Raw genomic sequence first — 19,194 nt, forward strand, 5'->3', positions numbered from 1 at the left:
CCTTCACTTTGGCCGGCTGTCATCCGTCGGCACTGAAAAATCTTCATAAAGCCGGGAATTCGCGCCGGGCAGACGAGCCAACTTCTGGCCCTGGCCTTCGCCTATCGCCCGCGATACCGTCTGGATTTAACTTTTCATGCGGCCGGGACAATCGAGTCTTTCCATTCGTTTGCCTTCGCCACTTTGCTTCGGTTTTTCTCCTCTCCTATAGCTCCTATTTTGCCCGGAATTCACTGTTCATTCCGTGACTATAATCAAACAAATAGCTTTTCGATCTACTCTGTTTTCGGCTACTTGATTCTTCAATAGCATCGTTCAAGTGGAAAATGAGAAAGACGCGAGGCAAGGTATCTTAAGGAGAGTCGGCGCGCCTGTCATCTTAATAAAAATACATCGTGTTTTTCCGTATGATCTTTATTTATCATAGGTCGTAAGCTTTCCTGTTCCAAGCATTTTCCCCTGAAATTCCCTGAGATCGTAAAAAATCCTACGTGACAGCGAGAAGATACTTGTAAAGATGCGAGTTTTTCTCTGGCAAAAGGCACGGAGAAGGAGGGACGAGAGAGTGGAGTCCGATGAAAAACTTGGATGCGAACAATGCGCTCGCGCGTGCTTGCGAGATACGGCGCTTAAAAAATGCGCACCAAGAAAATGCACTTTACTCTTGCGTTGGAGTATCCTTGCGCGCCAACTTCTGGCATACTTTCGAATAGCGTAGCTCTGGCAGCGCTGCAATGGAACAAACAAAATTACGCGTCGCATTTGTTTAAGCCTGATGGAACAAATCACTCGAATTCTCAGTCAGAGGGCATACCCATTGCATTTTCAATTCCGCGTATACTTTGACACTCTCCTCCCTTCTATCCGACGAGATTGTTTTGCAGCTCACATCGCAACGAATAATTGATTAGCCCGGCTGTCTAGTTCGAACTCTGCTCACTTTTCCTAATAATAATATTCTGCAGGGATATCAACGATTACATTTCTCGATTGTACAGTCAAGCTCGAATATTTCAAGCTAGTTTCGATCATTTTATTAGAATAATTGATGGTCCGTAGAGCTGGTTCGTAAGAGCAGCAGATGCAACCGGTGGCTGACAACGCAAAAAGATTATAAATTTCAGATCCAATGAACGATCCGACAGCTGTTAAAAGGCCTCGAAAAGAAGAATGACCAAGATGCGCTTTGCTCAGTCTCGCTATAATTCCCCGTCGCATTGCCAACGGGCATTGTTGCATTAAAACGTCGGATTAGACTAACAGGAAAGTTGGACAAATTGCGGTGCTCGAAAAGTTACGTGCAGGCCGCGGGTTTGCGAAGCGCAAGCGAGAACCCGACGACGCGCAGTTTGTTTAACGCCTAAGTGACGAGGCGAGTGCTTTGCAAGTTCTGGCACAACTTTTGCTATGCCCCATACAGCTGCATCGATTCCAAACACGCCGACCTGCTTGCATATCTTCTTTGTCTCTTGTCTGCTTTGCCTATTGACCTATTGGTGGATCGATAAGGTAATATTAACGTTGAGATTGAAAGTGTACAGCAACTCAGTCTCGAGGATCTCGAGGATTAAATACTTGTACCGAATACACGTGCCCTCTCATTTCTCTGGCTTGATCGTCTAAGTATTGTAAGGATTGCAGTCTCATATGCTTGTGCAAAAAGAGCTTTTCAGACGTCGCTTCAATAAATATTAGTTAGAAGCTAACAGCATAATATAGTGACCTTGCTTGATAAATTCTAATTCGAATCGATAATGATCGGCCAAAAGAACCGAGCTATGCCTGGCAATAGAGCACAATCTTCTCTAAAGTTTGGAACGGGCACTTGAATCATTGGAAATACCGCCTTCGGAAAACAACACGGGCACTTGTGTCCTGACACTTTTATCGTTTAGGCATGTCTAGCTCGTTTCACATGCACAGTTCCTTCGTGCACAGTTGTTTGTTCCAAGTGAACGCGATGGATATACGCTCGGTTCTCTAAGAACAGAAACGTAGCAAAATACGACCAGTTGTCTGGCCAAGTGCAAGATTGCCATCGCAAACAAACGCGTCAATTGAATTTCAAATATGAATGAGAGCACTTTCGACGAGTTGAAAATGGAATAGTCGTTGATGGGAAAACGTGGCTTACAAACTAAAACTCGCAAGTATCGTCGGATCGCTGAAACGCAGCGAGTGCCGGTTATAAATAAAGTCCATGAAATCGGTAGTCGGCAGGTCGGACTGATGAAACACTTGTGGCGATGCCTCAATTTCGACGAACTATGTTAATGGATGGATAGCCGGAATGAGCAGCCCAGCGAACTAATGAGCTGACTTGGAATCGCATATACGCGGCGATAACAAATGCGAAGCTCGCCCGGGCGTAACAGTCGAATAAATCCGACGTAATTAGGCAGGGCCAGGCGCAAGTATGACGCTCATTGGTGCGTAACAGATGCGAACTCGCCGCGGCGGCGACGATTAAGGATAGATCGAGGTCAATCGCGAAAACTAATCTGATGCAAACTCGAGCGTTGGGTCTGCTCGCTGCACGCGCGCCACCGAGAGCGAGAGAGCTCGCGTTATTTGCAGCTGCCACTAGAGCCAGAGCACTCCTCTTGGATTACCGAGCAAGTCTCGCGCAAGAAGGAGGCTCGTTCGATCGGGCTTGATTGGATTCGTCGCACGAGGCGGCCTTGGGGAAGCTCGCAACAGCCGTGCCTTCCACCGCGAGGCCAAATACCTTTTCGACACTTTGCATTGCTGCTGTCACTGCTAACGGAAGCCTGGCGATGCTCGGAGGCAAAAACGCGGGCTCGAGCGAATCCCCGATGGCAGCTTCGCGACGCCGGCGAAGCCGCTAATTAATGTGCCGACTGGCAAAGCGGCTCTCCTCTGTCTCCGGAGGATATATATCAGTTGTGCCAAGTTTCGGCGAAAGTTCGCCCTCGAGAGCGCGCGCCGACGACGAAAGCGAGAGTGGAGCTTGCTGCTGTTTGCTTTCTCGCTATTATTCATGGGCTCTCGGCGCCAGAGCGACTTTGCACTTGCGATCGCTGCTTCATTCACCAGCTGATGTGTTCGTTTTGCATTTGCACTACAGCCTCTCTTTCAGCGGTCCCGCCGGCTTAACGATTGCATTGTTTTATTTCCGCTCGGTCGTCTATTCTACTAGTGCCAAGTCATCCGAGCAAACGCGCCGAATAATCAGTAGGTGTTAGCTGCTCATTGTACAAATCAACTATTTGTCAACTGCTTTCCACGGCGGCTTATAATTCAAAGCAAATCCTTATGCTTTTCCAACACGATTAGCTTTCTTTTATCAAATTGTTGCTCTCATTGAAAATCAAAGGGGAATTTCAAATTCAAATTAAGTGTATTTTAAATTCCGCGCTACAACGCGCGCACTTTTCATCTCAGCCAATTGAAGCGCTTCCCGCGATTTCGCCGTTTCTCGTGACAGACCGTGCATGGTCGTTCAAGTGCTACTCGTGTTATTGTTTGCTTTCGAGTTGTGTTTTTCTTTGTGCGGTATGCTTGAAAAATTTTTTCCATACACGAACCAGACAAACTGAATTATTTTCTAAAACGGAGTTGTATCGTTCATCGTGGTAGATTGATCGATAAGTAACTATTGTCAATTTAACCTGCGAATTCAAACGCCGACATATGTAAGAATCACTATTTTTCAATCATTCATTTTCATTACACAACAATCATTATTTCGTCATTTTGATAGTTTACTAGATCCACAATTTATATATTCTGCTATAACATTCTAAACTGACAAGTTTGTACAGTAATTAAAAATTTATTTATTTTATTCATATACTTATTTTTCTAGTTTTATATTTTATTTTGTTATTTCTCGACAATATCATTTCATCTATGACATGCATAAGACTGTTTAAAGTCTTATATTCCTTGTCTTTAATTTTGAATAAGGGCTCGATGACAACAGATAGCCATTAACTGATTGTGATTAATATATTCTAGTAACAGTCAAAATGCCACCAGCAATAAATCAGTCAGCCAGAATCTTTGCTGAGATTACAGCAACATGCGATGCTCTTGGGTACAACGATGGCAAAACTTTTCGTTTGGACAAAAACAGTCTTGGTAAAAATTTAATATATATTAAATGTCTCTTAGTCACTGCAATGTTTTATTAAAAATTAATTACAAATAAAAATTTTTACAGAGGCATTAAAAGATTTGATTAGATATCTAAGAAGAGATGATGACACTCATTCTATTCGTCGTTATTTGGGTCAGACAAGAATAGTACAAAAAGATTTAATAAAAATCTTTGTTGATCATGCAGAGAAGACTGAAATTTGGAATGTTCTTCTGAGGTACCTAAGAGGCTGTTTCCATGGTTAATGAAATTTTGAGAGTTAAATAATAAATGCATTTTTCTTTAGATTACTTATTAATCTGACAAGTCCAGCATTAATGGTTTACAATGAAGAACTTCCATCAGAAAAAGTTACAAGAGGTTACTACTTGCAAATTCTGTCACATTTACAAGAGTACAAAGCTCAAATGACCAATGATGCTTTTTGGGTAGTAGTAAATGAGAAACTGAAGCAGTTATTGATAATTGTAAGTTGATTTAGAATCTCTTTATTTAAGAAACTAAAGCAGTATTACCATCAATTCTTGTTTATATTTTAGGATAGTAATGAACGTGGAGAAGACAATGAGATGTTACTAGATCGAATCCTTACCTTAATACGTAATGTACTCAGAATTCCAGGAAGTGATTATGATACTAGAACAGACAATGATACAAGTGTGCACGATCAGGTGGGAAGTTACTTTTGAATCTGCAAATTTTATAAGCATGAAATTTATATAAATAATTTTCTTATTTCCAGGTTTTGTTTACTCTGCATACATCTGGAGTATCTGATATGTTGATCTACATTTCAAGTTCTAGTAAAGAGCAGCAGTATCATATGCAAATATTAGAAGTAAGTTTAATTTTTGAAAAATCCAATATTATTTAACACTGTATTATTTACGTATAACTTTTTCAGATCATAGCTTTCATGCTACAAGGACAAAATCCCAGTAAACTTGCTCAAGTCGAAATGCTACGAAGTGCAGAGGAAAAGGAGGAGGATGAAGCTAAATTGATGATTGCCAGGCAAAAAGAGAAAATTAACAAAATGGCTAAAATAAAAAAATATGCCGAATCAAGGTAAACTCGAAAGCTACGAGAAAAATATTATTTTGATCTGTTTCAAGTCAAATATTTTTATTAGAAATAAAAGAAGTAATCGTATATTTCCATACGAGCAGAGCGCGTGTTACGCGACTACACTAAATTATTCCTGTATAAAGGATGAAACCTCAAAAAGAGATGCTCACGAAAGCTCGTTAAAAGTAGCGTCGAGTCTCGCGCGCTTTAAATCTTTTGCTCGTGCTCGGCAAGTTGAATTGTGGCTGTATAACGCAGGCACAGAGAGGGTGGGAAGAAAAAAAAAAAGAGAAAAGAGACATGGCGTTGACAATTTGTGTTTCGACTACGAGTAGCGATGCCAAGTAATTTTCGCCTTGAAACACGCATTCGTGTGGCATAGGTGTAATGAATATGACCTAGATCTTGTTGGTGTAGCATGAAAAACGTCTGGTGACACTCGCCTCAGTGGATGCTTTTATCCACTCGCCTGTGTTTGAAGAAGTCGGTCGTATACTTTTCTTTCTCCTTCACAAGAGTTATCTTTTCTGGTTTATTCTTTCTTGTTGTTACAGATGATGATACAACCTATTGTGCTTATCTCGTCCGCGTGAATTTTAACTGCTTCAGATGGATTTACACTTCGTTTCTTTTTTTCTTTTTGCCTCGTAAGCGCGTTGCTTAAAAAGGGAGGCTTTTGTTTTCCTATTGCCAGCGCTATTGTCTTTATTATTGCAGGGCGTTGCGTTTTGTATTGTATTTTCACATTGCTTATTTCGGGTAATTATATTTGTGTTGGAATGTTAAACTAAAATGCATTGTAAAACGTTGAATTTAATTTCACTTTAAAATTTTTAAAGTGGTTTCTGCAACTGTCAAAATGAAATCCCGACATTTTATGAATAAAAAAGCTTTTCTCTTTTTTTCCTGTCGGTTACTGTTCTGGCAGCTCCATTGTACGCGCAAAGTGATAAAAGCCCAATATATTAATTGTTTCAACTGTAATGTTAGTCTTACTCATATTTCTAATATTTAAAATGAAAAGTAAATGCTTTTATGTATTTTTCTCAGGCATTCTAGATTTGGTGGCACCTATGTGGTAAAAAACATGAAAGCTATAGGAGAAAACGAAATGATCTGTCATAAACCTTATAAGAAGATCGAAGATTTAGATTTCAGTGTGACAAAGGTATATAACTGTATTAACTTTTGTTCTGAAGCCTCAAGCTGTTGTTATTTTTCAATTTCTAACGCCATTCATACGTCTCAGTTTTAATTTGGTGCTTTAATTAAACTTCTGGCATGTGTCATATTTATGCAAATGAAAGTGGTGCAGTTTAATTAAAAGATACTTGAAAATATAAAAACTGGCCAAGCACGCTTGCGTGAATTTATGAATTAAGTGTCATTGGTTGAGATGAGAAAAAAAAATGCGCGCCGCTCGAAAGGTCAAATTTTTCAAATACTCGCATCTGCTTACTTTTCTTTGAAAAAGCTGCATTAATGCACGAGACAGGTAAATACATAGACAAATGGCATGCATTTAAAAAAGAATTTTGTTGAAGCCTTTTGAGAGGTACGCGTTGCAGTTGGTTTGGAATAATTTCTTTTTATAGAATGGTTAACGTAAACCTTGTAGAAAATATTTCTACCGAGCTTCGAAGCGAATCGCGAATGGAGACGAGGAGCGAGTAAAATAGGTAATTGCAAGGTAATGCGTAAAGCTGGCATTCTCCGAAGAAAGCCGTCGAAAAGTTGGGCGAAAGCAGCTTGAACGAAACTGCTTAAAAAGTCGTGATCGAGACTCGCAGCTGTTTCAGGAGAAAAATTCAATTAGCCAGCCACGAATATACGCCTGTTAATTGGGGCTATCCCGGCGTAATTAGCGCTCGTTGAGCTGCGCACCTTAACTAGGTCAAACACACTTCTCTCTCTTCAACCTCCCAGTTGGATATAAACGTTTCCTTCCCGAACGGTAGGCTCGTCAATTGGGCGAGATTGAAATCGAATCTTTATACTCGCGTCACACCTGACGATAATGGATATGCATCTTTTCTTTTTCCGACTCCGGGCGTTTGCGAGTATTGCGCTCGAATGCTCTTCTTTTGCTCGCGCGCAGATTGGATTTTTACGGCTATGAGCGCTAAATTAGTTTGCATATCAAGCCCCTTTTCTACCTCCTTTTTCTTTTTTCGGTGCAGTTTTTTCAAGCTTCATTTTCTAAATCAAGTTTCTTTTGAGCTAGTCGAAGATAAGAAGAGAGGCGAGGCGACAAGTCGCTTTCAAATTTGTTCGCAACCTGTTCAAGTAATATTCAGTTTTAAACATGCAAGCGTGAAAAATGATCAGATTTCACTCGATTATTGATGAATAAATAACATTATTTGAATGGATTTCTTTATCGTGGCAACCTATCAAATTAAAGTGAAAGCAATCTCGCCAACCAATCGACAATCGTCAAAAGGTTTACAATATTCGAATTAAAACATAAATCTTTCAGAGAGCACTCAATCAGCAAAGGTGATGATGTCCATCGAATAAAAATAAGATCTATCGTTCGGATGACTGGCAACCGTCATTCGTCACAAAATACATCTTTGCGAAAACTATGAATGAGCTAATGTGCGGATCGTTCATCAGTCGCCGAGACTCGAAATATTTATATGAAAGTGAATCTATGCGCGAGCCATTGATTAGGTAAATACGAAAAAAAGTGAAGAAGCCTTTCTTTTTTTCATTAGACCGGCGTTTAATTTAAAAGCCATTCCGAAAAGCCGACCAATTACTCTTCAAACTCTGCGAGTATTCCCTGGCAGAACATTCTAGTGCGCAGCCCTATAAAATGCGGGAGAAAAAGCGATTGCCCTAAATAAAAGATGGCAGCAATAAAAAAGCCATTTCTCTGGTCGTTTTGCAGCGAAAGACGAAGAAACACAAAGCACGAGGCTCGGAAGGAGCGAGCAGCAGCGGCAAGCAAGAGGAGCGACTGTCAGCGTTGAGCGTGCGTCTGTTTCTCAAGGAATTCTGCGTAGAATTTCTGGCAGCTGCCTACAATCCAGTGATGAGATACGCGCGCAGCTGTATCAACGGCAACCAAGCCGACGCGAGCCACTACCTCTGGGCTCTGCGCTTCTTCATGAACTTCAACCGGCACTACAAGTTTCGCGTGAAATACGTCAGGTGAGCGAGAGCTCGTTTTCCGCGTCGCTGCCTTTTATTGGCTCTCCTGGGCAAGAGAGAGGGGCTTTTATTGTGCCAGCTGAATTAATGCTCTTGCTTTTTCCCTTTTTTTTTCCAAAGAGGAATGAGTTTTTAAGTGAGCTTTCGTGATTATTGCTGACTTTGTCCGCGAGCTTTCGGTTTTCGCTGTAGCTCCGCTTAATTGTTCTTCCATGTACAGGCTGCGTTTGCATTTGACTGAGTAGATTTTTGCGCCGTCGAATCGTGACGAACAGAGAAAGCAACGTTCCGATGGGCTTTGTACGGGCAGTTGCCGGTCGAACGTTCAATTATTATCATTTATTGTGTTTTTCAGTGAAACCATATCCTCTGACGTATTTTACACTGTGCAGAGGCAGATCGAGCATCATTACGATATGATTTGTTCGGACAAGAAGAAAGCCACGTATTGGGCTATCAGGCTTCACTTGGCCGTCAATGCCTATCAGGTACTAGCCTCGCGGCATTTCTTTGGCACAGTCTTTCCATGCTATTGGATAGCAGAGGAATTTAAATTTTTAGGAATTGCTGTATACGCTCATCGAGATGGACAAGTGCGCCGATCAAGGAGTGAGAAGCTCAAGCCGTGTAATAATGAGCAACATTTTCTACGTACCCGAGTATCGCGAGACAATATTCCAGCAGCTTCTCAATTACAACGAGCTCACCATGTCAAAGTGAGGATCCACACCCTTTTGCTTTTGCTCAATTGTTCGGCACTCCGATCCACAGAATATCCGACGATTAAGGGCTCTCGTGTGTACGGAAGCGTTATTCTGATTGAAGCCGACTCAACGAGTTGTCGCGAACGAGGGAAAATACTCTGTTTCTCGCGAGACAGTGTTTGCCCAAAGTTTTATCTACCGCAAACACATTGGAGAGGCTCAATCGCGCTTATTTTGCCCGCTCGCTTTCTCCTTCGTTTCGGCTTTTTTCCCAGTCGTCGTCGTCGTCGTCGTTACCGGAATAAACAACTCCTCTCCTACCTCGAGTTTCCGCCCGACATTGGAAAACACGCGAGAGAGAACTTTCCTCGTTGCTCTTTATTTTGCCCTCTTTTTTTCCGTTTCGGTTTGGATCTCTCTTCTATTTCAGATTTCTCTTTTTTTTATTTTTTTTGTTCGTGGAAAGGGATTGAATGGGCGTAGAGAAGTCTAATAAAGAAATAGATTTATCTATGACAGATTTGGTGCTTGGTGGGTTTCCGCCACCGCGTGGTTTATCTTTTACTGCATGCTTCTTGCTTTATGAAGTTTATGAAACTTTGTCTTGTACGGATTGCAGAGACTACTTGGTCGATTTGGTCACGACGGTGCACATTTTTTTGAAGATGCTCAAGAACTTTTGCGATAAGCAACGTCACCTTGTCGTGGCGAAACCCAAGCGGAACAAATCAAAGAAAAGTTAGTATTTTTCTACCTCTTGTTTTTATTACGTTGTGCGATATCGTTAACACTTTATCTTGCGTGACGTCAGTCTTGAAATTCGTTTTGAATTTCTACATAAAATTATCAAATGTAAGCGAAAAATAGTTATTATTTGCAAAGGGAAGTGTGTATGAGCACGAGTATCTTTTTAATGAAGAACAATGGAAAAGGATAGAATTCACTTTATTGAAATATTTGACCAAATATCAAGCAATATTTGTACATTCGAATAAAAGCTCGACAACAAATTGTTGTAAACTGTAAAATTGCGTAGCGCAAAAATCAGCCTTAGAAAAAAGCGAAATCGATCGTAGAAAATAAAGCCGGTGGCAAGCGAAAGCAAGCAAGGCAAGAATTTACAAGGCTTTAGACAAATAAAATAAACGTTAACAATTCCGTTCACGTCCCACAGAGACAAAGCCGGCGGCAAGTAAGAGTGGAGGTCCACAGCAGCAGGCAGTTGGTCCAGCGCGAAGCTTGGAAGATCGATGGGACGAGGTGGGACCGGAACTGTCGGCCGTTATGCAGCAGAACAACGAGATACCGATAGTGATGCCTTTTGACGCAACGATCGACATACCCGTAGATGAGCAAAAGTGAGTGTGGGGCTATCCTCCAGCTCCCTATCTTTTTCTATTTTCTTCGTGTTCCACTCTACATTGTGTCGACAGACTGGGAATATTATTGGAAAATTACATTGATACTTGTTTCCAATTTTTTATATTTTTTCAGTTCATGCACATAAAAGACTACAATAATTATATATTTTAATAATACACATACGAATCTTTGGTAATGGCGTTGATGTCATAGAATGTAGTAGACATAACGTTCAGAAATTAACTTTCGTGTACAGCAGATACTTTTTTCGTAATGAACATGATATTTTCCGTATATTCAACATGAAACGAGAGATACTAGCGACTCATGATACGACGGGTTAGCTTTCAAGATATTACGTTTTAAAAATACATCTCTAGTATATATAAAAAATATCACTAACATTTTGAATGCAATATAAAAAAAAATTTCGTACTAAACTCCATCGTACTTTTCCTTCGAAGCGTCGTGAAAAAAGGAGGAAGAAACCATTCATCAAATTAGGTTTTTTCGTAAGCCTCATTTTTCACTAGATGTTCATACATGTACGCCTATTCAAAGAAAAATTTTATCTCCAGCTATAAGTTCTCGCGATGTATATATCTTCTCGAAAAAGTATATATAGCGATAGAGGGGGGGGGGGGAGTCAGAGAGGTTTGGGGAAGTGTTTACTCTGGATAATTGCTCGGATTCGTCCATGCTTTCCAAGCAATTTCAACGGCTGCCAAAGGCTCTTGTAACTCTCTTTGAAGTTGCTGCTCTGCCTCGCTCACCCAAGCACGGATACAAATATAACGTGGCAAGTTGCGTCGTTATTTATAGGCTCAAGCTTATCGATCGTTAATTACCGTGCTATGTCCGTTCTTGCAAAAAACTGATGCTTCAACCTATATATTTTTATAACGCAGTAAGCTTACATTTTCATAGGATTTAAAGTATTTTTTCGAATAAATGAATAATAAATTTTTTTGCTTAGCCTACTTTGTAAAAGTCTATATAAATTTGCGTGCCGTTACAAAATGTAATCTAAATTTAAACGATTCAGCTGGAAGGCAAAATGTCGAACAACTCTTTTCTTTTCAAATATTTCGTCTGTGAAAAATAAATATGAAAAAGCAGCTTGATAAAAGAGAGAGATTTGTTAATTGATTAATTGTAACTTTTTATTTATCGATGACAAACAAATAACAATATTTATATAATATAAAGAATCACAAGGTCGGTTAATTTATTAATTTTTTTTGTTTATAAAGGGTTGATGCGATGAAGAGGATTCAGAAACTACTACGTTCCAAGGAATACGAACAGACGGTCGGTCTTCTGCGTGCTGCCAGGTAATACTTTTTTCTCTTAACTTTAACTAGGTAAATTATATAAAAAAGGGAAAACGGCATGATTTTATGAATTGTTTTGTTGATTTTTGAATGGTGCTTTTAAAAAGTTGAGAATGAGTTTTTGTTTCCGATTTGTTCAGTTTCGTGGCTCGAATAGAATAAGTCGAATGATAGCCAAACAGAAATCGTGAATCTCGAGCCTATTGCGATAAATTGAACTGATTGATGAAATGTTGAAAATGAGGATTGAGACTAGCTGTTAACGCAATCCACAAAAAGACATTAACTCTCTCTCTCTCTCTCTCTCTCTCTCTCTCTCTGTGATATGACAACATCATAAAATATCCGTCACTTGTTTGAATCTAGCGCGCTCGGTTAAATCCAGGAGACGTATGTGTGAGAATAACGGAGATTAAATCATAATGAATGCGCTGGCGAGCAATGTGCGTGCGCAGAGGCAAAGCAAGTAGGATGTATTCCCGGATCTTCGCTCAACTCAGCGGTGCTGCAAAATTTTCACGAATATAACGTTTTGACTTTGAGCTCGCATCGAAAATCTCGTTAAGCAATGTCCAGCTAGTGGTGTAAAATTAGAAATTCGCGCGAGGGCTCGTTTGAGGTCCAATTCGCATCTTTCCTACACATACTGCGTTAGTTGATTGTCGGTTTGCGACCGGGCTTCAAGTGTACTTTTGCTTGTGTGTGCGTCTGTGTGTTTGAACCCGACGCGATAATTGCTCGCGGCCGCGACCATACTCTGGCTCTTTTCTCCTTCTATATGCTCACACCTTTTAATTAATATTGCACTTGTGAGATGTTTTTATCTTTATTACATAATTATCCTCATTACTACGTGTATGTGTGGCTGCGCGAAAAACAACTTTACTGTTTTTCAAGTCTTTCTTCAGATTGAAATTCAGAGAACGAATTTTATAGGCAAAGTATAATAAACAAATGTACACGGTGCATTTTTTTCAGACTTAATAATTAAAATTGTGCGTATGTTTTCCTCAGCGCGTTGGTTATGCACGCGAGTTTCATCATTAAATAAAAGTATTTTTTTCGCTCTAAATATTAAAAATTGCGGTGACATAAATTTCGACTTGATTAGTACTCACTTGCAGTAACTGCCACAATTCATTCTGGATAAACGAAGGAAAGAAACATGGTTTTACTCATAAGTCATTGTCTCACATGTAAATTTTCAAATCCAATAAATGCCGTACAAGCCAATGAAGGACACAAGAGTCACATGCGCACCCTCGGCAAAGAATTCGCCATTGAGGCTAACAAAAAGAGGATGAAAACTACGAGAGAGCGAGAGAGAGAGAGAGAGAGAGGAGAGAGAGAGAGAGAGAGAGAGAGAGAGAGAGAGAGAGAGAGAGAGAGAGAGAGAGAGAGAGAGAGAGAGAGAGAGAGAGAGAGAGAAGGCAAAAGTCTAGTAAAGCCTGTGTGGTTGCTCTCTCTTTCTCTCTTTCTCTCGTTCTCTCGTGCACCACACAATGCGGCGCGACGTGAAAATTCCTCGAGTAACTCCCAACTCATTTCTACGTGTAGGCCCCCGTTTCTGCTTGCCATTGTCTCGCGCGAAAACAAAAGCATCCAAAGTAACTTGGTTAATTCTATATAGTGTATGGATATGTTCGTGGGCGTGCTACCTTTTTCTTTTTTTTTTGTGTGTACGTTCGATTTTTCGTCTGGCGTAGATGATTAAACGCGCGCTGTGTCGCTTTGATTTTGTTTGTGTATGACGGATGTGCACGAGATAGTTTGATCTCCGCGACTGGACGACCAGTGGCTTTGGTTTGACTGCGTTAGGGAATGGGATGGCTCGATTGATTTGATTCGGCTATGGCAGCTATTCTATCCTTGCTCTTTGTCGCGTGGATTTGAAAATTGTTTTTTTCTTTCTCTGTGTCGGTCGTGTCTATGGCATTTATTTTGTGGGATTAAAAGGAGCATACAAATGAAAAACCTTTTTTTTTTGTATTTCCTTGATTACGGTATACGCACGTGTTTACGAATTTGTAAACTATTCGCGTTGTTTGTTTATGCAAACGTAATAAAATGAAAATGTTCACTATAAAGAAAGAGCTGTTGTGTAATGATCGCAAAGGATAGTGACTTGAAGCAAAGAAAGAAAGTGTGTAAATACGACTCTGTAAAAGTCAGTTAAAGCGTATCGTTTATAAAATAAGTAAGAAATAGTTAATTATAAGGAAAACGAAAAAAAGTTACGTGAATAACGCATTTGACGTGTGCAGCGAAGCTGCATTGGCATAAATGATTCATCGACACAATGAATAGCAGAGAATTGTAAATAATAGCTGAAAAGCCAGAAAGCAGTTACATGAAATGGAAACTGTCATCGACAGGAATGCCCTGAGTCCTGTGGAAAGAAACGTTCCCTTTTCTGTGCGCATTAGCTGTGGCGCTATGTAGCGTGAATAAAGCGCCAAGATTTTAATGAAGTTATTTGTTTTGATAACTATGGAAGCGAGATAATGCACAAATAGCTCGAGGAATTTGTAAATGCAGGCGTCGACGCGAAAGTAGAGTTTATTTGAATAAAACGCGACTGCGAATGGACGCGCACGGCCAGGCTTCTTTTATTTATCGGCCCAGCACAACGGGGGATTTAACTTTTCGACGAGTGACTCGCATTTTGAATATTCACGCTCAGGCTCTTCAATGTTTTCTCCGCTTCTTTTTTTCCACTCGAGCGTGTGTTGCGAGTTGGGATAAGTTTGCATTGCAATTAATTTGCTTGGCCGCTATGGAGCTGCAAAATAAGGTTAACGGTGCTTGAGAATTGATGTTTCGAATTTGAATTGCAAGCTGCGAAAAACTTTGAATATGCAACGCTCGAGCCTCGCTGCTTTTTCCCTTTTGTTCATTTGTAATTTCGCAGTTATTCCTTCGAGTCCCCTCTTTCCTTTCTTAATCATTCCAAATGTAGTGCATTCAGAACGAAAAAGCACGCCAAGATTATCGCTCGGGAATAAAAAGCTAAAGATGTGTCGGTTGCTGAGAAAGCAAAGCGTACGTCGCCCAGCCAATGGAAATGTTATATAGTGGAGTGGCGTCAATGACGCGGCACTCGACTCGTCGCTCTTTTCCACGTCGCTTCTGTCCGTGCGCTTAACGCCCCGGTAAACGGATATTGTTCGATCGGCTGCGCTTTGCTCGTCATTCCTTTGCTCGTTGCTAGGCACAAGCGTCTCAAAGCCAGGTCGACCTGCGTGCTTTTGCGAGCGCACTAACGAGCCTGAATAATGCGAATCCTCGGCATACTTGCGGCTTTCTCTTCGTTTGATTGATTTCTATCTAGATGCATGTCCACTGGAATGCATTTGCTCGCACGCCAAAATAATAATTGAATGTTGTAATGTTGATTGAAAGCCAACGTCAGATGATGGGAAATTCAATCTATAGGTGCTATCAACTTTTCAAACATTTTTTCTTTCATTCACGCTGTTCCAAGCGCGAGCCATTGTTGTTGTTATTCAGCGTGTAAACACTTTTCTCACCAAAGACGAAAAAAATACCCCGAGCCAACGCGCTGCCACAGTCTCATTCTTAGCGCTGAGAAAGCTTGCTAAAAAGAGACTAATAATGGTGGCAAGTAGGATCCTTGCAGCAGCCAGAAAAAAATTAAAAGTCCGTGTAGAGAATGTAGTAGTGAGGGCGGCGGGAAGCCGATATGAGCTGGCGCGGCGGTCGGCGTCTGGCGTGGAAAGTCACCGGATCCCACATCCCACATCCCGGATCCCGTGGATCCCGTGGATTTTAATGAACACTCCGGGCCTGCTTTCACTTGCACGCTAGTTAGTAAGCCCTTTGCGTTTGCGTACGTTTGCTCGGCGCTCCCCCCCCCCCCCTCTCTCTCTCTCTACGTCCAATTAGCTCCGCGGCAAAAAAGCAGTCGCGCTACGTTTACCTTGCATTAATCGTCTGCAAGTCGCACTTTGCAGCTTATGCACGTGCATTCTAAGACGTACCTCATCGTTTGATTTAGCTATAGACAGCTGGTTTGTAAAGCGCAGTGCCGTGGGCTGGCCCAACTTCGGCAATATCAGCCCGGAAGGCTCATATTTGTCCATGTAGCCGCGCTATTACCAATAATCAATCAACGATATCGATGTTTAATGACATTTCAGTTGTCGCGATTATCAATGCCAGATGCGTCCGTCGATTATTAATTTGCTAATTAGCTTGCTGTGGATACGATTGTCCAGCCCGTTCCGTTGATCGGATTGGCGTAGAAATAACAAAAGCCATCCGATTCCGCGACGACAGAAAAGTGTCGAGAACAGCGTTAAAAATCAAATGATCCCTTTGTCGCATCCTTGGCGTTTTTCTATTTGGCACCTTTCGTAATGTCATCGGCAAAGCTTGCTCGCCAATGGACAAAAAGACGCTGCCGATTCTCTTGTTTCATCGGCGCAGAGAAAAGAGCGACTGTCGCGTGCGGACGACGCAGAAGCGAAGAAAGAGGATCGTTATTTCCGCTTGATTCTGTCGATGATCAACAGAGCTGCGCCTTTTTAACGAGGTTGCCTTATTCTCTTCCATTGTCAGCCCAACGGATTTTCCTGCGCATAATTAGAACGCCTTTCTTACTGTACTTTCCTTACCGATTCCCGATAGAGAAGAGATTTAACGGCTGAAAGTGAATGCTTTTATTAGTAATCCAAATTCACTAGACATCAATCACGCTGTACGACTGTACTAGTCGCATTTTCGAACAGAGGCAAAGCCAATTATCTCCTGTTTCCTCCATTTTCAAATGAGTGGCTTGGAAAAAGGTCGGAAACTTGAAAAGGCTCTTTTTATCTACTCCGTGTGTGTATGGTTGGTTCGTGTCCGTTGACTCGCGTGCCAAAGAAAAGGCCAGACGGAGAGCCAGCTAGACTAAGCTTTTCAATGGCAAGCTTCGCAGTCCAAAGTGCGGGCGTGCATTATTTAAAGGAGCTAACGTGGCTTTAGATGAGTTTTCGCTTTCGTTTGATTCTTTTTCTCAGGTGTTTACCTTTGAGATACCTTTCGCTCGGCGAGTAAACATTTGCAAGGAGGGGTGATCATTCGAAAAAGAGCTCTGTTCAATTTTGTTTGCTAGGAATAACGTTTGTTTTTTCCTTGAAATTTGAAATTTATTCAAATTCTCTCTGACTAAATATATTAACAGAACAATCATTAATTTCAATGTCACACTCCAAATGAGTTTTCGCATTTTTCTAATTCAGCGCGGGTGCCATAGAATTTGATGGCATGGATCTTGAAAGCCTATTTGTGAAAAAACGAAGCAGCTTGAAGTAAAGCACTCAAGAGAGAGAGAGAGAGAGAGAGAGAGAGAGAGAGAGAGAGACGCCAAAGAGTCTGCTCGCGCAGGGAGAGAGAGCAGAATACCTTTGTAATAAGCAACAGATTTAAGCTGATCATCATGCCTCCGCGAGTGAAAGATTAAAGCAGCCAGTTTTCAAGTATCCTGCTGTTTGCCTACTGCATTGTGTCGAGGGGAATAAAAGACCCTTTCCTGGAAATTTTTGTTTACATAGCAATTGATTGAAGCCAGAGTTGTACGCACCGGAGCCTATATCGCATAGCCCTTGGACCGCCTTGATTAGCTTCTGGGCAGAATTCATATAATGGTATTATTGGATATTTCGAATGAAAGAAATCAGATCAGGCACAGTCGAATGAGCAAAAGATCCGCACGGAAAAGTCTCTGAGATTATTAATGAGGCATTCATACTAAAGGATGATAAGAAGCAATGAAAATTTTTTCTTTGGACTCGTCTCTCTAAGAGCTAGGATTAGAGCTGTGTGCAGCGATCTAATTAGCCGCAAGCTAATCAAGGCGGAGGTTAATTTCGGTGCGAATTCTCGACCCAATTGCGCAATACCGCTGATGTGCGGATGATGCAAGCTTTTTCGAAGGACGACGCGCGTGCATCAGTGCACTTTGAGCCTATATGTTATTCTCGAGCAGGATCTGACCCAGAGAGAGGCTCTCGTTGCCACTGGAAATGCTTTTCCTACTAATGTTTTTTAATTTCTGTTTTTTCGCGCTGTTACGTTGTTGCGCTTGAAAAAGTTTAGCGGAAGAATATGAGCAAATCGCTCTTTAGGCGCTTATGCCCAAATCTTGAATAGCGCACTCGTGCAACGTTGAAAAGCTGTAAATGAAACGCTGTCAATTAGCTTTTGACGAGAGAAATTCCTATTTCAAAGCCAATTTCAAAAGTCGCAAAATGTCAACTCGATATGTGGTGCATGAACCAGATATTTCGAGGCAGCTTACGCGCTCTCTTGGCAAAACACTCGAAAGTCACGGTAGAGCTGTCGAAGATCAGCAGCAGCAGTAGTTGCCTGCTCAATTCCGCAGCTCTCGTCCCACCATTTTTCATCCCTCCTCGACGGCTGTACGAAGCTTGCTCAAATAATATCCGTGGGGTGCGTGAGTGCGCGCCGAGGAAATGAAAAAGGCCAAGCGAGCAAACAGGAAGGAGCCGGTCTGCCTGCTGCTGCTGAACGCGCGTCCAAGATCAATAAGGAAATGGGAAGTATCGATACATTTCCGCGCGAGTAAACGCACCATTTTTTTTGCTTGTGACTTTACAATTTGGCTGCTTGTTCGCCTGTAAACTCATTTTCAAGAGTGGATTGCTGTCTTTTTAAACACTGCATCTACCTTTACCTTGCCGATGACAACTGACTATATTTTTTTTTTGATCGGCAGTGTTTAAAGGCTTAAAAAGTTCTGAATTTACTGTAAAGTCAGGCTATTCGTAAACGACTGATACTTGAAATGTTCCTTGAAGAACGAGAGTGAGAGTGATGGACATTTACAAGGATGCCAAACATTATTAGATATCAAAGCAAAATAAAAATTGTATACAAGTCACTGTAGACTACTCGATCAACTTGAAATCTGTTGGTTTATCGACAAATAAGGATGGTTCACTGGGCAAAAGAACAAAGATGCGGCGAAACTCCAGAGCCAACAGCAGAATATCTCAACATCAATCGGTTACCTCCATAGATGAGCACGGGGCTCCCAGTTCGTGCAGAGGTCGTTGGATGAGTGAGTTTAGTTTTCCAATGAGAGAAACCTTTTGATACGAGCGACCGCTGTCTTGGTCAGGAAAGTGGCGAGTCAAGGCTGCATGAGTGCTGCTGCGCGAAGTAGAGAATAAATTGATCTAGCTACGTTCTGACATTAGCGCTTCTCCAACATTCCAATTTTTTGGTTTCATTTGCTTGTCTCCTTTTCTTGTATTTACAAACATACGTATACAATAGAAATACCATGACAACTGGATATGTTAGGATAATTATCGAAACATGGATTGAAATCGAGCGCATGTCAAGTGAAGGACTCAAAGTTCGAAAGAAAGTTTCACGTTCACTACTACTACTACTACAGATTAAGAAAAAATCT

General features: G+C 41.3%; 1 protein-coding gene across 2 annotated transcripts in view; it reads left to right on the forward strand.

Annotated features, from left to right (window-relative positions):
- Positions 1–3,462: 3,462 nt before the first annotated feature.
- Positions 3,463–19,194, forward strand: part of LOC131668469 (protein timeless homolog) — a 78,153-nt gene continuing 62,421 nt past the window's right edge. For both annotated transcript variants that reach the window (XM_058942667.1, XM_058942668.1), the window contains exons 1-14: positions 3,463–3,656; positions 3,982–4,104; positions 4,187–4,340; positions 4,410–4,590; positions 4,663–4,794; positions 4,866–4,961; positions 5,028–5,191; positions 6,242–6,359; positions 8,088–8,350; positions 8,706–8,838; positions 8,912–9,066; positions 9,674–9,792; positions 10,229–10,412; positions 11,670–11,750. In XM_058942667.1, the coding sequence (XP_058798650.1) occupies positions 3,993–4,104; positions 4,187–4,340; positions 4,410–4,590; positions 4,663–4,794; positions 4,866–4,961; positions 5,028–5,191; positions 6,242–6,359; positions 8,088–8,350; positions 8,706–8,838; positions 8,912–9,066; positions 9,674–9,792; positions 10,229–10,412; positions 11,670–11,750 (1,892 nt within the window). In that variant the 5' untranslated portion in view covers positions 3,463–3,656; positions 3,982–3,992. The remainder of the gene's footprint in view (positions 3,657–3,981; positions 4,105–4,186; positions 4,341–4,409; positions 4,591–4,662; positions 4,795–4,865; positions 4,962–5,027; positions 5,192–6,241; positions 6,360–8,087; positions 8,351–8,705; positions 8,839–8,911; positions 9,067–9,673; positions 9,793–10,228; positions 10,413–11,669; positions 11,751–19,194) is intronic.

Source organism: Phymastichus coffea, unplaced genomic scaffold (genome assembly GCF_024137745.1).
Source record: "Phymastichus coffea isolate CEN01 unplaced genomic scaffold, Cenicafe_Pcof_1.1 PCOF00078, whole genome shotgun sequence".
NCBI classification, from domain to species: domain Eukaryota; kingdom Metazoa; phylum Arthropoda; class Insecta; order Hymenoptera; family Eulophidae; genus Phymastichus; species Phymastichus coffea.